General features: G+C 55.8%; 1 protein-coding gene across 3 annotated transcripts; it reads right to left on the bottom strand.

The window, feature by feature from the left end:
• Positions 1 to 5,910: 5,910 nt before the first annotated feature.
• Positions 5,911 to 20,314, bottom strand: ACVRL1 (activin A receptor like type 1). 3 transcript variants are annotated; one of them, XM_082665547.1, is made up of 10 exons: positions 20,188 to 20,314; positions 15,599 to 15,667; positions 14,802 to 15,053; positions 14,404 to 14,615; positions 14,052 to 14,151; positions 13,533 to 13,679; positions 12,966 to 13,241; positions 12,175 to 12,372; positions 9,500 to 9,630; positions 5,911 to 8,287 (listed from the first exon to the last, which is right to left on the bottom strand). In XM_082665547.1, the coding sequence occupies exons 2-10, from the start codon at positions 15,660 to 15,662 to the stop codon at positions 8,153 to 8,155; spliced, it is 1,515 nt and encodes a 504-aa protein (XP_082521673.1). In that variant the 5' UTR covers positions 15,663 to 15,667; positions 20,188 to 20,314; the 3' UTR covers positions 5,911 to 8,152. The 3 variants fall into 3 exon arrangements, with proteins under 3 accessions (XP_082521673.1, XP_082521674.1, XP_082521675.1); XM_082665548.1 differs by lacking the exon at positions 20,188 to 20,314 and adding an exon at positions 18,394 to 18,471; XM_082665549.1 differs by lacking the exons at positions 14,052 to 14,151; positions 14,404 to 14,615; positions 14,802 to 15,053.
• Positions 20,315 to 21,822: the final 1,508 nt, after the last annotated feature.

Below are 21,822 nucleotides of genomic sequence, written 5' to 3'. Positions count from 1 at the left end.
CTCTAGCTGCGGCGAGCAGGGGCTACTCTTCGTTGCGGTGCGTGGGCTTCTCATTGCAGTGTCCTCTCTTGTTGCAGTTGCAGAGCATGGGCTATAGATGCGCAGGCTTCAGTACTTGTGGCGTATGGGCTTAGTTGCTCCGCTGCATGTGGGATCTTCCCGGACCGGGGCTCGAACCCGTTTCCCCTGCTTTGGCAGGCGGATTCTTAACCACTGAGCCACCAGGGAAGCCCTACATTTTCTTTTATTACCCTTACAGTTTTGCCTTTCACATTTTGGTCCTTAATCCATTTGGAGTCCATCTTCGTATATGAGGTCATGTAGAGACCTAACCATTTTTCCTCAAAAATGGTTTGAGGAAACCAACACTATCTGAACAACCTAGCCTTTCTTCACTAATATTTAAACAGTTTTATTGAGCTATAATCCATATACCATACAATTCACCCATTTAAAGTGGCTTTTAGCATGTTCACAGACTTGTACAACAATTATCACAATTAATTTAGAACATTTTCATCACTCCCCCTGGAGAAAACCCACTATACGCGTTAGCCATCATCTTCACTAATTTTTGATGACACCTTTATCACATATCAGTTCTCAGGTCTATATGGATCTGTTCCTGAGCCCTTAATATGTTCTACTTGTCCATTTGTCTATGTGTCCACTTGTCTAGTACTATCCTATTACTATGGTTTGTCTTATGTCTTATTATCTGCTATGGCAGGTCTCCCCTTGTCACACTTTTTTGAAATTGGCTTAGCCAAATTCACATAATGACCTAGCACTTCCACTTTTGAGAATTTATCCTGTGGATATACTTGAATGAAGCCAAATGATATACATACATATTTAGTCATTGCACCATTATTTGCTATAGCCAAAAACTGGAAACAATCAAAACTTCCAAAATGGGGGACTGGTTTAATTATAGTACATTCAATCAGCAGAATACCATGCTGTTGTTTAAAAGAAGAATTAGAAGAAGAAGAAGAAAGAGAAGAAGAGGAAGGAGGAGAAAAATGAAAAAGAATCTTAAAGCTCTCTATCTGCTGATACGGAAAGATCTCCAAGATGTATTATTAAGTGAAAAAAGTAAGGTGTTGAATAGTGTGTACGTTACTTTTGTATAAAGATGGGGAAGTACAAGGATGCATATTCGAATTCACTTATATCCATACAAAGAAACTTTGAAGAGACAGAAGCATAAGAAACTAAGACCAGTAATTTATTTGGGGGTCAGGGAACACTGGCAGATGGGAGACAAGGATGGGAGGGAGAGATTTCACTGTCTGCCTTTTGACACTTCTGTTTTTGAATCATGCGACTATATGACCTATGCAAAAATTAACCTAAAATAAGGGAATATTGACTTAGCTCTTCATGAATTTATATTCTTCCATATAAAATTTAGAATACATTTATTGAATTACTAAAAAAAAAACAATCCAAGTCTTGACTAGGATAAAACCCTCTGCTCCTCCCCTCAAGGGTCAGAAGTACACTGACAGCTTTGAGGGCCTGAAGCCAAGAGAAGGCCCTGGTCAGGTGGTAACCAGGACTGGAAACAGTTCCGAATTCAGGAGAAAGACCTCAAGTTGTAGATGGCTATTGGTTTTCGTTTAAACCCTGGCCATTTAGAACCATCTATTCTGCTCCTTTATGTTTGCCTAACTGTTTTATTAAGGAATGATCTCTCCAGGGAAGAGGGGAAAAGAAGTATCTAGTATAAATCTTTCAAATGACCCTGTCTGAACTTCCCTGGTGGTGCAGTGGTTAAGAATCCGCCTGCTCAATGCAGGAGACACAGGTTTGAGTCCTTGTTCGGGAAGATCCCACATGCCGCGGAGCAACTAAGCCCGTGGGCCACAACTACTGCGCCCATGTGCCACAACTACTGAAGCCCAGGCACCTAGAGCTCGTGCTCCACAACAAGAAAAGCCACCGCAATGAGAAGCCTGTGCAACGCAATGAAGAGTAGCCCCGGTTCACCACAACTAAAGCGCGTGCACAGCAACGAAGACCCAACGCAGCCAAAATAAATAAATTAATTAATTAATTAAACAAAACAAAACAAAAAAACCCTGTCCATGATCCATGACTACTTGCACTAGTGAGGACAAAGCCTCGTCACACACCTGGTGGCAGGTTATCTTAACTGCAGGCCGAGTGCTTGAGAAAAGGGCCTTTGTTGAGGGGCTTCCCTGGTGGTGCAGTGGTTGAGAGTCTGCCTGTCGATGCAGGGGACACGGGTTTGTGCCCTGGTCCAGGAAGATCCCACATGCCGCGGAGCAGCTGGGCCCGTGAGCCATGGCCGCTGAGCCTGCGCGTCGGGAACCTGTGCTCCGCAACGGGAGAGGCCACAACAGTGAAAGGCCCGCGTACCGCAAAAAAAAAAAAAAAACCAAACCCAAGAAGGGCAGTTGGACACGCTTTGCAAACTTGTTTGTTTTCTTTCCCTAAACATCAGTCCAGCTTCTTGTCCCAAAGGATCATAGACTCCAAATTAGTAGAATGAAAATTAATGAGATTTTCCAGTAATAAGCCCGAGACTAAAATGATGGAAAATCCACTAATTATAGACTATGCAGCCACCTAACCACGACTTGGATCCAGGCCTCTGGCGGGGAGGGAGGCGAAGGGAAGAGGGAAGGTCGTCGATGCAACCTGTGCCTCACAGTCCTTCCTTCCTGCTGCCACTGCCCTTTTCCTTGGACTTGGGGGCCTCGCAGCACCCAGAGTTTCCTGCCTCTGAACTCCTACCCACCTCCTGCCCCCAGGTCAACCAGGCCCTGCTTCTAAGGGCTCTGTAAGGCTAAATTCCTGGAAACTGCAAAATAGGGCCCAAAGTGGAGGTGGGGGGTATGTTTTTGCCTCAGTTCTGGGAAGCAGTGGGGGAGGAGTGCAGGGAGAAGAAGAAGGGCAGAAAATGCAGACAAAATGCCCATTATACCCAAGCCCTGTTAATTTCCTTTTTTCATCTCTTTATCAGTGTTTGTTGACCGAGCTTCTTATCAACAGGAAACGCCTGCCTAAGGGGATGAGGCAGGTCCAGGGGGACTGGACGCCAGGGGCCAGGAGCTCTGGGTGGTACGGTGCTGCTCTCCAGCCTGACTGAGTGGCCTCATGATTCCCAGGACTCAGCAAGTCTCCCAGGCTCCTCACCTTGGCATCTGGTGAATCCTTAGGTCTCCATAGTGAGACACGACAGCAGACAGGCCCTGATGATCCCTTTGCCGGGGCTCCAACCCTAGCCTTCTGTGACCAAGGACAGGTCACCAAACGGCTCAAGCTGTGACATGAGAATTGTCCTTGCCCCTAAAACCCACCAGCCCCCCTCTTTTCTAACTGAGAGGCCAAGTGACCTGCCAAGGTCAACAGACGTCTTAGTAAGTCACCCTAACTGGCCCTTCTAGCATGTTTGCCTTTATCCCTCAGAGCATGGTGCCTATTCTGGGCATCCAGGCCTGGGACAATTAGGTGCTTGGCACAGACTTTTGAAGGAGAGGAAGAGACTCTAGCATTGATTGACCTCCTACTATGTGCCAGGTGCTTTAAAAACATTGATCATCAGTCTAGGATACCCGTCTCCCAGATGGAGCTCCCGGAAGAGGGACAGACTGAGGGTCAGATTTCACAGGAGGCTAAGAGCAAGTCTTGGTGCTGAAAGTAAACGTCCGAGACGGATAGCTGGGCCAAGCCAGCTTTACGGTGGCCGAGAGGAACAGGTTTATCTAGATGTCTTCCGTCAAACTGGCAGAAGACTGAACCAACCATATGGGAACTGGCTGTTCTGGTAGAAGAGGCGGGAAAGGTTTGTGTACCACAGAATGTGGGCCACCTTGCTTCCCGTTCCTTGCCTCTGCCTATCAGTTGCCCCCGAGCAGCCCCACTCTGCTTTTGGTGGTGCTGGTGGTAGTAAAGGAAATGCCAGTGTGCCTCTTGCCCTGCCCCCCCCACCGGCTTCCCGGACAAGCCTGCTCTGCCCCCCACCTCACCACTTGCTCCTGCAGTTGGGGATCTAGGTCAGTGAGAGTGGGTGGGTGAAAAAGAACAGAGAAGAGACTCATCCAGACGTGACACCCGCAGGGCAGCAGTGACAACACTTTAACCTGAAAGCTGCCTGAAAATAGACTGTGTGTCTATGACATTATGCAGATCATATGCAAAGACAAGAAGCCTTCTGTCTCTATTTCTAGCAATCTGAACGTGGCCCTGGTAGAAGCAGCTCGTTCCAAGAGTCGCCCACCCGGAGTGATGACTGCACAGTCAGCATCGGTCCCCGCCCTGGGAGACCGGACTCAGGACGTGCACCCCTCCGCTCCATCCCTAGGGCTGGATCTTTTAGGCATGGGGATTTGCCACTTCTTGGTCTGTTAATCCGGATGTGAGAGAGGCTCTAGAGGGAGAAGAGCCACCCTCTTAGGGTAGATGCGGGGCAGGACTGAGGGAGAATGGTGATTGGGAGAATAGGGAGAACTGGGTACCACAAGGCCTTGACAGGGGAGGGCGTGGTCCTCAGCATCAAAGCTCACGCTCCAGGAACCAGCTTCACTCTCATTTGGGCACGTTACACAGACACTCATCACCCCTCAGAGAGAATCCTTACCACACAAATGGTCCTCTCCCTCTTTATATAGATAAGGCAATTGGAGCCTGGGGTCCCCCAGGAAAGCAAAACAAAGCTGCGAAGAAGTTGATGGGTTTTCTTCAAAGGCAGGCAGGTTCCCTGAGGCTCTACATGGAGGCAGGGGCTTAGATGCCGCGACCTCCCACCGACTCTGGAGGGCAACGAGCCAATTCTTTTCCAGATCCCAGCCTGTCTTCTTGTGATTTCTTTTCCGTAATATTCCTACGGACCTTCTGCCCACACGCCAACCATAATGTGGACATCAGGGTGGGGATTTAAGGACCAGGGACTGGCAGGCACAGGAGGAAGGGAAAAGCTGCCTTTGCAGGACGCCAGGAACGCTCTTATTTCCCCAAAGCTGGTGTAAGAGGTCCTCTGGGAAGGAGGGTACTGTCTCTTGTGGAGGTCCATGGACATTGGCATCCACAGTCCTAGCCGGCTCCAGGCCTGAGGCCGCCTTGGGGGCTGCTGGGAGGAGGGCAGGTCCTCGTGGTAAAACGAATTGGGATACCCCTTTACCAAGGGTATCCCTTTCTGTGGCTCCCTAAGGGGGCCTCTACTGCAAAGGCACAGATCGTCTAGGCTGGGCGGTCAAATGGAAAAGTCACCTCTTGTCTTCTTTCAGTACCTGCTTCCCCCATGGTATGCCCCCGCCCTCAGTTTCCCGTGGGGAGAAGGAAGGGTGCCGTCTGAGCCCGCCCAGGACGCCAAGGTGGGATCCCGAGGATGGCGGTCGCCTTCTCATTCTGAGGATGAAGACTGACTCCAGGCAAGGCGGGGGCCCCATTTGAGGAGAGGATTGAGAACAGGGAATTAAGGCGGGCGGGTCCAAGCTGCCTCTGAGTGAGGACGCAGCTCCTTTCTAGATGTGGTTTTCGGGGGACAGAACAGAAGCATAGGGAAGCTCACGCACGCGGGCGCCGGGTGGCGAGCTCCTGGGCGGGTAAAAACAGGCGATCCCCGCGCGGGGGCGGGGCGGGGCGGGAGGCGGCCGCTGGGTAGCCCTTCGGCCAGCAGAGGGCGATGCGGAGGCGCCGCGAGCAGGCTACTCCCAGCCGGCGGTGGGAACTGAGATTTGGCTCCAAGCAGGGGCCTGCGCCAGCTGTGACTTGTCTCTCACGGGCAAAGCCCGGGCGGGATACCCTGGGACCCTCTCCTTCCCCGTCCCCTCTGGTTCCCTCTGCGATGGGCCACTGCAGAGGCACCGGCCTGCGAAGACTCAGCAGGAGCTCCGGACCTTCAACCATGCTTTATTGAGGACCTACTGTGTGCTAAGCACGAGCTAAATGCTCCCACGAAGAGTATCTCCAGGTTAAGAGACTGTAATTTCGGCCTTGGAACACCGTCCTGAACTCAGAAGCATTATGCAGACCGCTCTCACCAACGCCTCCTCCTCTCCCTGGCCACAGCCGTACTCCCAACCCCGGCCCCTTCCCTCAACCCTCCCCCATCACTCCACCTCTTGCCTCAGACCTTCTCCTCTTAGGGATTTTCCGGCCTTTGGTGAGCTGCTGCCTTCAGTTTCTGGCTGTGGAGTCTCAGGAGACTTTTAACCCCCAAATCCAGTGGAGATAAAACCCTTGGGGAGTGTCCTGATTCCTGGGCTAGGTGGGTTCCAGTGACCAGAAGACGTGACACTATCGGGAAGCAGAGTGACCCACGACGATGTGGGAACGTGGCAGGTCCATGTAGCTTTCTGTTTCACCCAGTTTCACTTCCTGGTTCTCCTCCGGGCCTTGCACAATGCTGGGAGGCAGCCTGGGAAGGTGCCTCTCTGACGGTGGAAGGAAGAAACACTCGAGAAGCCGAGAAGCCGGCCAGGGAGGCTGTGCTGGGGCGTTTCCAGCAGGAGGGGAAGGAGGCTGTGTTTCCTTAATCTCCTGTGGACAACTGAGGGTCCTTCTCCACCCTGTCCCAGGCTGAGGGCTGTGAGGCCAGGTCTTCCCAAGCTTGGGGCTGTCATGTCCCTAGCCTGAGCTCTGTTCCCCACCAACACTCAGGCCCCACCTCCAGCCCCATCACCTTCCAGCCCATCTACCCGCCTGGGATTCAGGGTAACCTCCTCAGCGCATGGACATACACCCTCGATATTTCCAAACGTCGAACTTTCCATGTGTTTCTCTCCAGCCACCAGGTTCTTCCTAGACACACACTCTCTGGGGCCCGGCCAAGGGTGTGGGCCTGGGCCAGGGGCCAGTGGGGAGCAGGAACCTGGGTGCTGCAGGCTTGCTGGCTGGAGCCAGATTTCTTCTGAGCCTTGAGGCCCTGCAGGAAGCTGGCCCCTGGCCCCTCTCAGCCCTGGGCAGAGAAGGCGAAGCTATAGAGCAGGTGAGGGGCTGGCTTGCCTGTCAGAAGGCCCAGGGCTGTGTGAGCCCAAGGATGGCCACAGGCATGGGTTACGGCCGGAACTGGAGCTCGTAGAATTAAACTAGGAGGCATTTCAGACACCCTTGGCCTCAGCTAAAGTTATTTTCAAATCTCCATCTTGAGGCAAATTGCCAGGGGCTGGGGCACAATGAGTACAAGGGACTGATGAACTGAGTTCTGACACAGGCTAAACATTTCAAAGAACTTTAGAGCTGAAAAACACCTCAAAAGACATCAGGACCAAATCTTCACCTACAAATCTTTCAATATGTAGATAAAGAAACAAAGGTCCTGGGCCAGCGAAGCCCTCCTTCTTGTCCCGTAGAGCAAGCACCCGGACCAGACCCTGGGTCTCCTGACGCCCAGCTGAGCCCTTCCCCGACAGCCATGCTTGGCTCCAACATCCTCTCAGTTTATTCTGAAAGTCCTGGGCCTTGCCCATCTGACCTGCCACCTCTCCACTGGCCTATGACTCTGCCACGCCCGCAGCAAGACTCCTTGGGTTTAACACCACAGTAAGTCAGCTAGGAGGGGAGTGGAGCAGGGGCCCAGGATCAGGCCCCCCGCTCTCTTGGGCAGCTAGCATTCAGCTGGCAGGGGTCTTGTCTAGGAGATAGAGGCCCAAGGCGGCCTGGAGCTGAGATACAAACCCACGGAGAAAAACCCATGGGCCTGGGTGTCTGGGGCTTGGGACAGAGGCTAAAGCCTGGCAGGGCAGGGTGTCTACTGAAGGCTGGACGGGGCCCTGTGCCACCCTGGCAGCTCCGGTGGGGCAGTGGGGTTGACTGACAGCAGGGGGTAAAGTGCAGGCCACCCTGGCTCTGAGGCCTCTTTTGCATCAGGTCCTGGGGGTGGTAGGGGGGTGCACCCAGGGTGTGGGAGGCGGGGGGGGTGGGGGGGAACCCGGCGTCAGGGAGCCTGCTGCTTTGAGCAGGCCAGACGGCGCGCGCGGCGGGTGCGGGGATCGGGTTTCAGCCCAGCTGTATTTTTGGCTGGATGGGCTGGGGGCCGAGTTGGGCAGGCACAGCTGCCCACAGAGGGGCACTCCCCTCCCCAGCACACACACTCACAGAACCTCTACCCAGACAGGCCACCATCCACTGCCCACCACACACACTGCAGGCAGAGGGGAGTCAGGCTTCAGGCCTGTGGCTAGTGAATCCCTTTGGGCCTCTGGAGACCGTTGCTGAGCTTCTGTAGTGTCTTCTTGATCCGCAGCGCAGTGAGGCGGGCAGAGGGGTTTGGGTACCAGCACTCCCGCATCATCTGAGCCAGGCCTGAGAGGACCTGGGGGGAGGGAGAGGGAAGCAGAGGAGAGAAAGCAGAGACACGGGTCAGGGAAGGTGGAAAGGAAGAGGCGAGGAGGATGCCCAGTAGTGGGGAGACACGAGCAGAACAGAAAGGATGAGAAGACGGAAACGAGAGTGTCGAAAAGGAGGGGGAGAGGAGGGACAGAAGTGGTGGTAAGAGGGAGCGTGGCGGGAACCAGGCAAGGATGAGGAAGAAAGATAAACATGGAAGACGAAGGGAGTGGAGTGAGAAGGGGATGGAGAGAGGCAGGCAGGACGGAAAGAGAGATGTAACTCAGATCTTCGGGGACACCCTTCGGTGAGTACACCCCACCCTCACCTCCACCAAGATCCAGGAAAGGGGAGATCTGCAGGCCTCGGGGCTCCCACGTGCCTATCTGCAGCGGAACCCCAGTGTAGAGGGCAGTGGCTCCCAGCACCTCCACCAACCCTGGCTGCGTCCTCAAAATGCATGTGTCTAGGGAGAAACCTATCCCAGGAGTCTCAGCGGTCCCAGAGTGAGCCAGCCTCACTCCACCTCAGAGCTCGAGCCGGTTCCCGAGCCAGAGCGTATGTGTGTGCGCACAGGAGTGCATATGAATGGCTTTTTGTGGCTCTGTATGTTGTGCAGAAATATACATGTGTCTGTGTACACATACATGTATACACATGTGTACGTGGATTAACTCTTTCCATAAACATTTATTGAGTACCTACTGTGTGCCAGGCACTGTGACAGCTTAACAGGGAGATAAGGGTCAGCAAAGGAGACATGCTTCTCCTCTTCATGGGGTCAACAGTCTGGCATATATGTGCATGTGTGTGTACCTGTGAGTGTGTGTTTGTGTAGCAGCGCGTGCATGCCCTTGTGTGTCTATATACACGTATGCATGTGTCCTGTATAAGTATATGGAGTGTTCTGAGAAAGAACAAAAATGAGTAACAACAACAAAAACTTCGTGGCAGGAAATGCAGCAGAGAGCCTCTGACTTTTCAGGCGAGGTGAAGGGTTCTGGTTACCAGAATAACCACAGGGTCCCAGAGGTCCACAGGCAGGGACGTGGGAGGGAGTACCCAGAGAAGCACCCTGGAATCTGTCCCCCAGAATCTCTCCAGGTGAAGCAGAGGCCAGACACAAGTTCCTGGGCTCAGAAATCCCAGCTGTGAGCCACCACCCCACGCCATCCCAGCCCCACCAGAGGGGCCTTACCGGGTCTGCAGCCAGCCGGTTGGGAATAGTGGGGGTCTGCTGGTCAACACACACCACCTTCTTCATGTCCTCAAAGCTGGGGTCATTGGGCACCACATCATAGAAGGGTGGCCTGTAGTCCTCCACGATGCCTAGGGATGGAGGGCAATGGGACAGTCACTTGGGACCTCAAGGAGGCCCAATACCACCCAGAGGACAGCCTTGCCCACCCTCTGTCCCAGGGTCCAGGAAACCAGTTGCCTGGCCTTGCTACCCCTGAGAGAGACACCATAATATAATAAATATATTTATAAATAATAATAATTACTGCCATTTATTTTACATTTACCATATATGCCAGGCATCGTGCCATAAACACTTTACAGGCATTACCTTGTTGGTCTTCACAGCAACCCGAAGACCCATTTTACAGATGAAGAAACTGATGCTCAGAGAAGTTGAGCCCACGGTTACACAGCTAGTAATGGCAGAGCCAAGACTTAAACTCATTGTATTCCTAGGCCAGATCTTGTTCCAGTCTTTCCACAGCTGCCTCCCACCCAGGGCCTGGGTACTGCTCCCAGGCCCCAACTATCACAGATGCCCCCAAATACCTAATGTTCACTGAGCACTTACTATGTGCCAGGCACTGTCCTAACTGCATGGCATTAAATCCTCACAACAACTCTATGAGGTAAGCAATACTATTAGCTCCACTTTATAAAAGCAATGAAATTCAGGCCAGAGGAGTTAAGAAACTTGTCTAAAATCACACAGGTAGTAAGGGACAGAGGTAGGATTTAAGCCCAGAAAGTCTAACCAAAGCCCATGCTCTTGACCTCCAAGCTACACTTAAGGAAGGGAGGCTGGCTGACTGCTGGATGAGGATGTGGAATGAGGGAAAGGGGGAGAAAACACCTCTCCTAAGAGAAAGAGATTTTCACCCAGGTCCAGATCACATCCATCCACTCCCAGGGATGGCACAGGCCTCTGCTGACCCCTTCAGCCAGCAGCGCCCCCTCCCCTCGTCATCTGAAGTACGTGGTCCTTAGCAGGAGTTTGCAGAAGATGATGCCTGTGGAGCTGCAGGCGCTGGGGCAGAAGAGGCCAGACCCCAGAAGAGCGCCCCAGGCCACACCCTGCTTCCAGCCCCCGGCTGGGAGCCGCGGCCACACAGCACAGCCGCAACCTCGGTAGGGCCCACGCCAGCTGTGCTCCCCGTGGCGGGCTTCCAGGCCAGCCCCTGTGCTGCTCGAGCCCTAATCAGTGCTGCACAGAGGCCTGAGCGTGTCTAATGGGCCTTTAATCAGCGCCGGGGCTGACACCAGATTACAGTGTTTATAATGCGCCACGAATCTGTGTGGGGCTGACAGAGCTTCCCTCCGCTCCAGGAGTCGGCAATCGTCCTCCCCCTCAGCTCAGGCTGGTCCAGCCTCCCTTTCCTGCCTGAAGCCTGGTCCAAGGGGCTTCAGCTCCTTGCAGGTGCCCCCCTCCCCAGCCCCAGCCTCTAGAGCTCATGTCTGAAGGGGCAGGGACCTGAGCCCATCCAGAGGGTGGTCCCCAACCTGTCAGGACTCCCAGCAGCCTCTCCCCATGGACAGCCTCCACAAAGACCGATCACCTCCCCACCTGGTCCAGACCATCACCCAACACCCATCCCCCCCAGGGCCGGGAGGGCACCAGCCACAGGGCGGCCCCCTATATGGGGCCATCAGGAACGAGGTCCCCCGCCTGCTCTCAGCCCCTCCAAATCTGAGTCCCCTGTGGCACCCACGGTAATAAAGAGGCAGCAGGGAATTCCCTGGCAGTCCAGTGATTAAGACTCTACACTCCCAATGCAGGGGACACGGGTTCGATCCCTGGTCGGGGAACTAAGATCCCGCATGCTGCACGGCTTGGCTAATAATGATAATAAGGCAGTAATAAGCAGGCACTGCAAGCGCTACTATATCCCGCATTTTTGCGGTCAAAGAAACCAAGGACCGGAGAGGTAGAAAAAGCACGGTAATAAAGAGCACTGAGCCCCCAGAGTCAGATTGCCTGGTTTCAGACCCCAGTGCTGCCTCTAGACAGCTGTAATTCTGTGCCTCAATCCCCTCATCTGTAAAATGGGGATGATACTGTGTCAAGCATGCGTCATTACAACAGGAATTGCCACTAATATTTACTGAGCTACAGAACAGCTCCAGATGCTGCCCTGAATACCCTATTCGGATTATCTCAACAACTAGAAGTTATGTTATTCTCATCTTACAAATGAGGAAACTGAGGCACAGGAAGGTTAAGTACCTTGCACACGGCAAAATCAGGAACTGAACTCAGGCAGTCTGATTCCCAGCCCACGCTCTTAACCACTAAGCAATACCACCTCCCTGCCAACAAAGAACGATTCAATAAGATAATACGTGTATACAGCGTGGCATCTGGCACATGTTGAAACTCAATAAATGTTAGCTGCTCTTAATACTTTTGTTATTGTCACTTACCCAAGATTTCACAGCCAGAATCGGACTCAGATGAACCTTAAAAGGTCACTCAGCTGGACCAGCTGGTGAGTGGCAGTAAAGGGAATATGGGAGGTCTGACCACAGCCTCTCAGGCCATGGGCACCAGCCGCGGCAGGAAGTCCCATCTCCTGCCTGTCTATCCACCCACCCTATTCCCCTTTCCCTATCCTGTGCAGGGGGGAGCCTCACCATTGACAATGGTCCGGCGGGCGATTTCCCACAGCACCAGGCCAAAGGCCCAGATGTCCGTCCACTTGTAGGACTCGAAGCAGTCGGTTCGGATCTGCTCTTCCAGCACCTCGGGGGCCATGTACCTCTTGGTGCCCACGCGCGGGTTGTTGCCGATGTCCAGGTAGTCGCTACCCTGGGAGTGCATTACAGCCAGGCCTGTGGGTACCGGGCCTGTCACTCCTGCCACTCATCCCAGCCCACAGACAGGGTGGCCCCTGGGAGGCTGGGGTCCGGGGGTGAGGTGGGATGGAGAGAGATGGTAGGACGTAAGAGGGGCCGGCACATGGAGACCCGCCCTGAGGTGGGCTGGCAGACAGCAGCCACGGGGAGAATAACTGTCCCAGTTACACTGTGCTTGTGTGGTGCCCTCTAGGTGCAAGAACCCAGCGAGGTGTGAGTAGGGGAGGCAGGCATTATGATGCCCATTGCACGGAGCTGAACCCCAAGGCCTGGTGACGGGGAGCGATGTAGTCAGCGAAGCCAGGACGAGAACCCAGGTTGCTGGCTCCCTGCCCCTTTCTCCTAACTCCCCTGGAGCTCGGCTGGTGTGGGCTTGAAAAGAACGTTAAGGCAACCTGTGAGGCTCTTGGAGAGGTGAGATGAGACCAAACACGCGTCTGTAAGTTTTAAAGCGCCAATCAGTGTCCTCACCGACGCAAGGCATCCAAACCAGCAAAGGCAGTACCGCGTGGAAGGGGAGGAGCTCACGGACCCCGCCCCCCGTGAAGGGCCCGCCCCTCCCCGCTCACCCAGGTCCGCGATGCAGCACTGCAGGTTGCTCTTGACCAGCACGTTGCGGCTCTTGAGGTCGCGGTGGGCGATGGCCGGCTTGCCCTGCGTGCCGAAGATCTCCACGTGCAGGTGCGCCAGGCCGCAGGCCGCGGACACGGCTAGCCTCAGGGCCAGCTGGGGCTCCAGCGTCTGCCTCTGCAGAAAGTCGTAGAGCGAGCCATGCTCGTGGTAGTGCGTGATAAGCCACAGCTGCGTGCTTGAGTTGCGGGAAGTCATGTCCGAGGCGATAAAGCCTGTGGGCGGAGGGTCAGGTGGCTCACCAAGGGTCTAGGGATGAAGGAGGCTCGACGGGTCAGGGTCAGGGCTGGGGACAGAGGATGCACTAGGTCAGGGCAAAGCTGGGGCTGGGGTGGAGGCTCGTCTGGCTTAGGTCAGAGAGGAAGCTGGAATCAGAGGGCTGAGGAAGCTGAGGGCCGGCTGGGAGTCCTTCAGGGTTAGGTCAGTGTCCAGAGGCGAGGTGGCGGTCCAGCCCTGAGTGCGGGGGGATGAGAGCCGGGGGCCTGGCACCGCACCCTCCCGCTTGCCTAGGATGTTGTCGTGTCTGAGCAGCACCGTGTTGTAGATCTCAGTCTCCCGGAACCAGGACTGTTCATCCCTCGAGGAGAAGATCTTGACGGCCACACTCTCACCGTGCCACAGGCCCCGCCATACCTCGCCATAGCGGCCCTTTCCTGATCCGACGGCCAGAGAGGAAGGAGGGGGTCACATACTGGACACACAGAGCCCGTGGGCACAGTAATCCCCAGAAGAGTCCCCATCGTTATGCTGCACCGCCTTCGTCTGCAGAAGCTCTGATGATTATGTTTTAACTTAATCCAGACCCAAAGGCAGCCGGCAGGCCACCCCCATTGCCTCTTGCTCCAGCCCAGCTCCTGCAGAAGGGTCTGGCACTGACCCATCTCCAACGCCCTCCCTGGCCAGCAGCATTCCCATTAGGAGCCAGGCCTGGACCCACCTGTGACGCCAGAGGCCAAGAGCTCCCTCACCCCTCCAAGCTCATGGGAGCTCTTGGCCCCCATCCCCCGGGCTCACCCACTGCTCACCCACACACTCCACCAGAGCCACCTGCCGCGCCACTGTCCTCTGCACCAGGAAGGGGAGCCCTGAGCCACTGCCGGTGGTGCAGTCACTGTCCAGGAGGTCCTGGGAGTACCGAGAGGCCACTGAGAGGCAGCCACGACCCGCCCAACCCGTTTCTCCCTCCTCGACCCGGGCCCCACTGCTGTGTCTCTCCAGGCTTCTCACTCACCAACCCGTCCCGTCCAGCACCCCGTCAAACCTCTGAGTGCCCGCCATTGTGCTCTTCTCGGCTACCTGCCACTCTGGGTCCCCTCTGGCTCTGTGCCTCCTGTCTACTCTCACCACCCTGTGTCCCCGGTTCTCCCAGTCCCATACCCCCAGCATGCTGTCCCCCTGCTCGGATGCCTTCAGGATGAGGCTGGACTCGCCCAGCTCGCTGTTCAGGCTCCGCTGCTTCTCCTGCCTCCGCCGGACATGCCACAGGCCCAGGGCACCCAGAGCCACTAGGACCAGCAAGGCCAGCACAGGGCCCAGGATGAGAGGCAGCTGGCCATCTTCTTGCGGCGGCTCTGGCGGAGTCTGGGTGGCTGGCACAGGAGGGACACTGAGACCCAGCTTCCACCAGGCCAGACGCCCCCCACCTTGCCACTCTGCCAGTCAGATCCCAGGGTCCTGCCTCCCCCGCCCTCCAGGCCAGAGCAGGAGAGGCAAGCAGGGCGGGGAGGGCAGAGTCTGAGAAGACAGGGAGGGGTTGCTGGAGCAGCTGGACGTACCCTCCAGCACCAGGGACACGTTGTGGTTGCAGAAGGGGCTGTAGCAGCAGTAGTGGTTGAAGAACTCGGTGGGCCGCCCCTTGCAGAGCTCCTGGTTCAGGTTCCCGCAGCCCCGATGTTCCTGGAGGTGTGTGCCCTCCTCCCGCACCAGCACTACTGTGCACCAGGCCCCCTGGCAGGTAGGCCCTTTGCAGTGTGGGTTCTCACACGTGCAGGTCACCAGCGGGCCCCGAGAGGGCTTCACGGGGTCGCCTGGGAGACACACTGGAAGTTCAGCTGCTCTGGGCCCACCTCCCCAGAATGAGCCTAATACCCAGGTCTTCCCCCTGCACCCCCCCCACCCCAGCTTCTGAGCTCTCAAATCTTTGAGGCCTTGGTCCTTCAGTTCCATCCTCAGATTATCCTTCCCTCCAGTGACTTATCCCTGCCAGGGGCAGCTGCCACCAGGAGAACCAGGCTTCTGTCCCTTCCCTGAGCCTAGGACCTCCCCTCCCAGTTCCAGGCCCAGCCCAGCCCCCAGCCCCAACTCTGAGGGCTCTCCCAGGCCCGCACCCCCAGATAGAGGTCCCGCCCTGGAGTCTGACAGAGCAGCAGTCTGCGGGTTTGGGTCAGGAGGACAGCACGGGAGGGTTGGGGTAGCCGGGAGCTTAGTCTCACTGAGCCCGTCTCCCACCCTCCAGCCAAGTTCCTAAGTCCCCCTCCTCCCCAGCTCCTCAAGTTCAGCCCAACAAGAGCTGTGCCCAGGTAGCCCTTTCTCCACCCAGGCCCCTGTTCCATACTCGCTCCCCAGTACTCACCCTGGGTCAGGCCCAAGGCCGTCAGTAGCATCAGAAGGGTTCTCCTGGGAGGGTCCAAGGTCATGGTCCCTGGAGAGGAGAAGGGGTGCAATAACATCTATGAAATGTGATCCCTTCAGTGTTTTCAGCCACTGACCGTGGGTCCCTCCCACCCAGAGGAAATCACTGGGAGTTTTTTTGTGGGGGGGCAGGGAGGCCTCCTCCCTCCTCCCTGTGTCTGGCTTTGGGGAGGGGCCTGCAGGGGAAGTCCTGGTTCACTTCCCCATGGAAACCATCCTGTTAGGGGTAAAGGGTGGGGAGCCATGTTTAAGTGACTGAGAGCCCGGGGGACTCCCAGCTCTCCTGCTGCTGAGTGCAGACTGGAGGGTGCAGAGGGCGGAAGGAGACTACGGGACTAGGGTAGAAGGGGCATCTCTTCAGCAGTACCACCACCTCTGTCCCCTGCCCCCTTGCCCACCCCTTGGCAGCCTCCACCCCTGCCCACCCCTTTCCCAGTGCCCCCGCCCCCCCGGCCTGGCTGCCTCAAACATAAACAGTCTCCTGTCTTCACTTCCTGCCATTCAGGGTCCCGCCAAGCTGGGAACAGGAATCAAGATTGTTTAGATTGGGGTCTGGATAGAACAGGCAGGAGTCACGCACAAGCAGGGAGCAGGACATATTCTCAGGGCAGGCTGGAGTGGCCACAGGGTCTGCAGGGGCCGCCCGGGGCTGGGGCACCCCCATGATGGAGTCCTAGGAGGAAACCGTGTGAATCACGAAGCCCAGCTCTTATTTTAGAGAAGTTGGGGATTAAGGCTCAGTCAGGAGAGGAGGCTTGTGCAAGGTCAGGCAGGATTCAGTGGCAATACCGGGAGTACCACCCGGGTGTCCAGACCCCGGTCCAGTGTCTTTCTACTCCATATCGCAATCCAGGGTGGCAGCCCACGTCTGAGCCCTCAGGGTTGTAACAACCATACAAAGCTTGGACAGTGCTGGGCTGTGCCAGGTGTGAAGGAACCTCTCTGCACCCTCATCAGAGTATAAGACGCCCTCTCTGAGCCACTCCCCGGCCCCCTTCTCTCTCCTTGCCGTCCTGGGAAAGAGTGGGGGTAGGGCCAGTGATGTCGAAGGGAAGTGAAACATACTTAGATGTTGAATGTTTGACCTTCTGTGGCTGGTTGAACTTTTCCAGAAGTTTGGTGGAGAGCACTAGGGGAGTAATTCTGACCTATAACAGTCCCCATCTCAGCTCCCAAACCATCCAGTGCTTCAGAAGCCACGCCCTTCTTCATTTCTCCGAGGTTTAGAATGAGAAGATTAGGGCTGAGGCTGCAGCAAGAAGGACTGAGGTCAGACAGCAAGAAGGACTTTCTGAATGGTGGAGAGTATGCAGGTGTGTGTCTGGGGACTGGATCCCCAGGTAGGGGCAGCTGCCACGAGGGAGGGGGAGTGTCTTCTGGCATGACATGGTAAGGCCGGTAGGGCTGGGCATATGGCCACATAGGCTGCAGAAGGCCCCTAGTCTAAGAACGATGCCAAATGAAGATCCATGATGCTGAGGCTCTGAGGGCAGGATGACTCGGGGGGGGATGAGGGGGGCGCTTCGTGGGCCTCTCTCAGAGCTGGTGGCAGCTCTGGCCTTCCTGCCTGGGCTTCCTCTGCCCCAGAGGCCCAGGGCTGGGGGAGGAAACGGAGCCCTGGGCTGCTGCAGCTGTGTCCCCAACCTCTGCCTGACCTCCTGCCTCTTGCCCCTCCCAGAAGGCAGTGGGGAGTCTGGCAAGCCCTCTACAGTGGGACTGGTGGCTGGAGAGGGAGCCCCAGACAAGCCGAATTTGCCCACTGGGGTAAGGGCGAGAATCCATCCTTGGCAGTCTTTGCCCAGAGAGCAGCTAGGGAGAGCGTGTGCAGCAAGAAGCAAAAGGGGGTAACGATAGGATGACAGCCGGCAGCCTTCTAGAACCCTCTACCCATGCTGTCACCTCTCTGTGCTCCAGCGCACCCTCTCACCTACACAGTTCCTCAGCAGAAGCACCTGAAGTGCTTCATTAGAAATGCACGTTCTTTGGTCTCACCCCCACTCCAGATTCTGATTTAGTCCATTGGGACCAGTAAGAAACACGCATTTTAAAAAACGTCCCCAGGTAATTCTGATCAGTTTGTGTGGGTACCACACTTTGAGAAGTGGGTCCTACACAATGCTGACTGGTCCCCGTGCTTTCATTTCACTGGGCAGGACCCCGCTGGGTGAGTGGGAGTGGAGTGCAAGGGGCAGGGACTCTAATTCCTACCCGGGGACCTCTCCCCCCTTCTACTGGAGAAGGGACAGACAAGGCTAAACACTGAAACCAGGGACTCAGAGACACGGCGGAGGGAGGGCAGGGCGCGGGCTTTGTTCAGGACATGTCCAGCCTCTGGGGCCCAGGAACAGTGCAGGGAGGGCTTGGTAGCATTTGCAGAATCCGCCTCTGGTCTAATCCTGGGAATGTAGTGGAGGCAAACTGCGACTGTCCAATTTCTAACCGGGCCTGGCGTGAGATTAGGTACAAGAGGATGCTGAGTCCAGACCAGTCCCAACTCCGAGCTGACCCTGCCTGATTCGCCCTGAGACCTGACTCTACCACAGACAGACTCCTGGGGACTGGTGGACTCCTTTCATGTCTAACAAAACTTCTTGAAAGATCTCCTGCTGACTGAAGCAACACAGTTGTAAGCCAGAAATCACAAATGCTAAACTAATTTCAAATATTAACTCACCACTGTGAAATTCTTAGTAATAAGAGTTAACCTCCTCTGAGTAATACTTATGTGCTAAGTACCGAACTTTGATGGCTGATCTCATTTAGTCCTCACGACAATCCAATAGGGAAACAGAAGCTCGGGGATGTCAGGTTTCTTGCCCAGAATCACCAGGTATGTCTTGATCAGCTTAAATTGCTGGTAATAAATCCTCACTTGGTCATTTTATTTCTGCTGTTGTTTGCTGTTAGGTAGGTCCCTCAAAAGAGGAAAAAGAGCAAGCGGGGGTTGCATGAACAGACTGCAACTGTCATCACCTGCTGCCCAAATGCGGGTTTGTTTAGAAATCATCTGTTTGCTGTAGGCTTAGCCCCAGTTGGGGAGAAGCAGAGTAGAGGTGTGCTTAGAAGGTGGATGTCAATCCCTTTCTCCCCAGCACACCTGAAGGATTGATATAACCGGCTCCCAGCAGCAGCAGTGGCTCAGCACAGCAGTGACTGTCATGGGGCTGGAAGCGCCTTGCTCTGCACATCAGCAGAGGACCATACGGCAGAGGACCAGGCTGAGCTGCTCATCCTGGGTTGCCCCTTAACTGTCACAAAGCACTTTCATCCGCATCACTTCACAGCGCTGGGTTGTAGCATCAAGTCTGGATTTTAGGATCTCAGACAGAATGCAAACGCGGCACAGTACAGCACAGAGGTCAGGTTGTGGTCTCTGGATCATGTAGACCCGGATTCAAATCCTGCTTCTACCACTTAGGGCTATGAGATTTGGGGCAAGTTACTTGAACTTTCTGAGGCTTCGGCTCCCCTGTGAAAAATGGGGAATAATAATAGTGCTCATTTCATAGGTATAATGTAGTAAAATTATTTAGCAGAGTACTAAGTGGTACACAGTAAGCACTTAATAAATGTTACTAAACACCCAACCATCCATGGAGCTTTGGACAAGTGATTCAAATCTGAATCTCTTTCCTCTTCTGTAGGATGGACATAATAACACCTCTTCTGCTAGGTTGTGGCCAGGATTACATGACAAAAATGCATCTAAGTGTCTCCATAGTAGTACTCAATAAATGGTAGCTATTTTTAACCACCTGATAAGATGAGAGGACAGGTACCAGGCCAAACAAACAGTAAGGGGTAAGAGATGTCGGACAGACCCTGACTCAGCCAGAAGCTGCCCATATAGAGAGGGTGAGAGCTACCGTCCACTCTGCCCCTGTCCTTAGAGAAGAAAAGAGGGGGTGGGTGGCCAGCCTTGGGATGGTCATAACAGCACTGGTCTCCAGACTGACCTCCAGGGCAGACTGAAAGCCTGGGGTCCCAGGCTGGAGGGAGACTGGGATCCCCTCTGACCTGGATCCTGAAGGAAGTCCGTGCATTGGGGATTATCTGACCACACAGGGTTGGAACTGAGGTTTGGAGGAGGGAGTTGTAGTGTCAGATTCCTTTGGCAAGAGCGGCCAGGACTGGTCTGGGAAAGATGGGCTCAACAGTGCTGGGAGTAGACACCCACCCCCAGGTCAATCCAGGTTCCTGGAAGGACATGTGACCCCCTCCTCTGTAAATGAAGGAGGGCAGGGATCCTTCCGCCCATTTTATGGATGAGGATGAGAGAAGCTAAGTGACGGGCCCCAGGAGCAAAGTTTTCTGATTCCCAGTGCGGGTTCGGTCCAGCCCCCTCCAGTCTTAGGTGGGGTGATGGGCAGATGTTGGTGGAGGGCGAGGGGCGGCTTGCACTACGAGGAACCGGGACTGACCCTACAGCGACCTCTCTGAGGGTCTCTCTGGGATATGCCATGGGGAGGGCCCACTGGGGTTGGGGTCAGCCGCCCCCCGCAACGGCCCGGCCCGCGGACCTCGACTCACCTCTGGGCCTGCCCTGCGGGCAGCGCGGCGCGAGCGTGCAGCAGGCGGCCTCCTCCCCTCCCCGGCGGCGGCCGCGGTCGCACGACGGGCGCTGGACAGAGGGCCAGGGTCTGGGGTCCGGGCGCGGCCCCGGGCAGGGCTGGGGCCGGGGAGGGGCTGGCTCGGCGCGGCTGGCGCGGCGGCCTCCCGGGACTGGGAAAGGGGCCGGAGCAAAAATGTTTCTTATTCCAGCGTCTTCCTGCCTGGCCCGGCTCCACCACTCCCTCCTAATAAACCGTTTCCTATTGCCCAGCTAGCCGACGGCCGCCCGCTCGACCCTCGCCAGGGCTCAGGGCCGGACCCTCCCCTGCGCGGCTGCAGATCCCGAGGGCGGCATCCCCCTCGGCTGCCCCCGCCCGGGATCAAGGCCGCGCTCCCGCCCCCAGCCTCCCACATCCGCCTCCCCGAAGGGGCGGGCCTTGGCCTTGGGCCGCGGGGGTCTCGCGGGGTTCAGGCCCAGAGCCGTGGGAGCCAGTGCTGGGACGCTAGGCACCGTACGAGGGCCGGCCGGGGGAGGGGTGGAGGTGGAGGTGCCCCTCCCCGCTCAGAGCCGCTGAGGGGCGGCCTGGAATCCTGGACGGGTAGGGGGGCACCGAGGGAACGACATGCGGGGAGGGCAGAATGGAGAGAAATTACCTGTCTTCTCACCCAAAACTCCAGCTCCTCCTTCTAGAAGGCTCAGAAGCAAGGGCAGACTTTGGGGCTGGCTGGGTGCGAAATATTTTGGCTCCGCCCGCCCCCCCCTCGGGGACTCCCCCCTCTGTCCAAATCCTTCAGCCTCCTCCCTCGGCCCCTTCACCCCCCTCCGCAGCCTCTCACTGCTCAGCGCTCAGCGCAGGGTAAACAGGCCCAGATGGGGCAGCTCTGAGTCAGGGGTGACGGTGGGATGCCTTATCTGCACCACGGGCGGTCAGAATGGAGGGAGAGGCTGGGAGCTGCCGTGGACTGCCCCCTTCGAGGCCGGCCCCTCACCCCACCAAGTGGAGCTTTAGAGCTGGGGACGGGGAGCCTCCCTCAGGACACTGCTGGGACAAGGCGGACAAGGTGCTTTGGGGAGGGGAGCAGAATGGCTTCTCCTGGAGAGAGAAGCAAACCCTTCCTCCTCATGCCCTTGCCTGGGCTCAGAACAGTGACCTTGTCGTCTTGCTTTGCTCCAACCACTGTGAGCACCCTGAAGGTAGGACTCCACTTCATCCCTAGCCTCAGGTTATCCACAAAGACTCTGAAGTCAGAATCCAGAGCAGTTGTATAACCCTAGACAAGTGACACCTCTCCGTGCCTCAGTCCCCCATCTGCTAAATGGGCATAATAAACAGTGCCAGCCTCATAGGGTTGTCCGGAGAAGGAAGGGACATGATGCTTATCTCAGTTCATAGCAAAGATGCTAGCTGGCTGAGCCTGGCACAGGACTCCCATGACAGTGTTCAATTAAATTAATAAATGAAAAGGTTGGGGAGGTGATGGCCTCAGAGACAGGTGGAAAGATGTTGGTGTTAGAAGCAGAAGCAGACTTCTAAGGTGTCTTGCTCTAAGATGGGGATTCTGTAAGATGGGCCAGGGCATCCCTCCCAGGCCCCCACACCCTCTCCGACAGGA

This window comes from Grampus griseus (assembly GCF_964374135.1).
Source record: "Grampus griseus genome assembly, chromosome: 11".
Taxonomy (NCBI): Eukaryota; Metazoa; Chordata; class Mammalia; order Artiodactyla; family Delphinidae; genus Grampus; species Grampus griseus.
The sequence above is the reverse complement of the archived record's forward strand: the minus strand, read 5'-3'. Positions and strand labels throughout refer to the sequence as shown.

Coding starts and splice junctions, on each gene's coding strand:
- ACVRL1 (XM_082665547.1), bottom strand. CDS start 15,662: ATGACCTTGGACCCTCCCAGGAGAACCCTTCTGATGCTACTGACGGCC. Junction 15,054..15,598: donor GGCCTTGGGCCTGACCCAGG/GTGAGTACTGGG, acceptor TGTGTCTCCCAG/GCGACCCCGTGAAGCCCTCT. Junction 8,288..9,499: donor ACCGGCTGGCTGCAGACCCG/GTAAGGCCCCTC, acceptor CCCTCCCCCCAG/GTCCTCTCAGGCCTGGCTCA.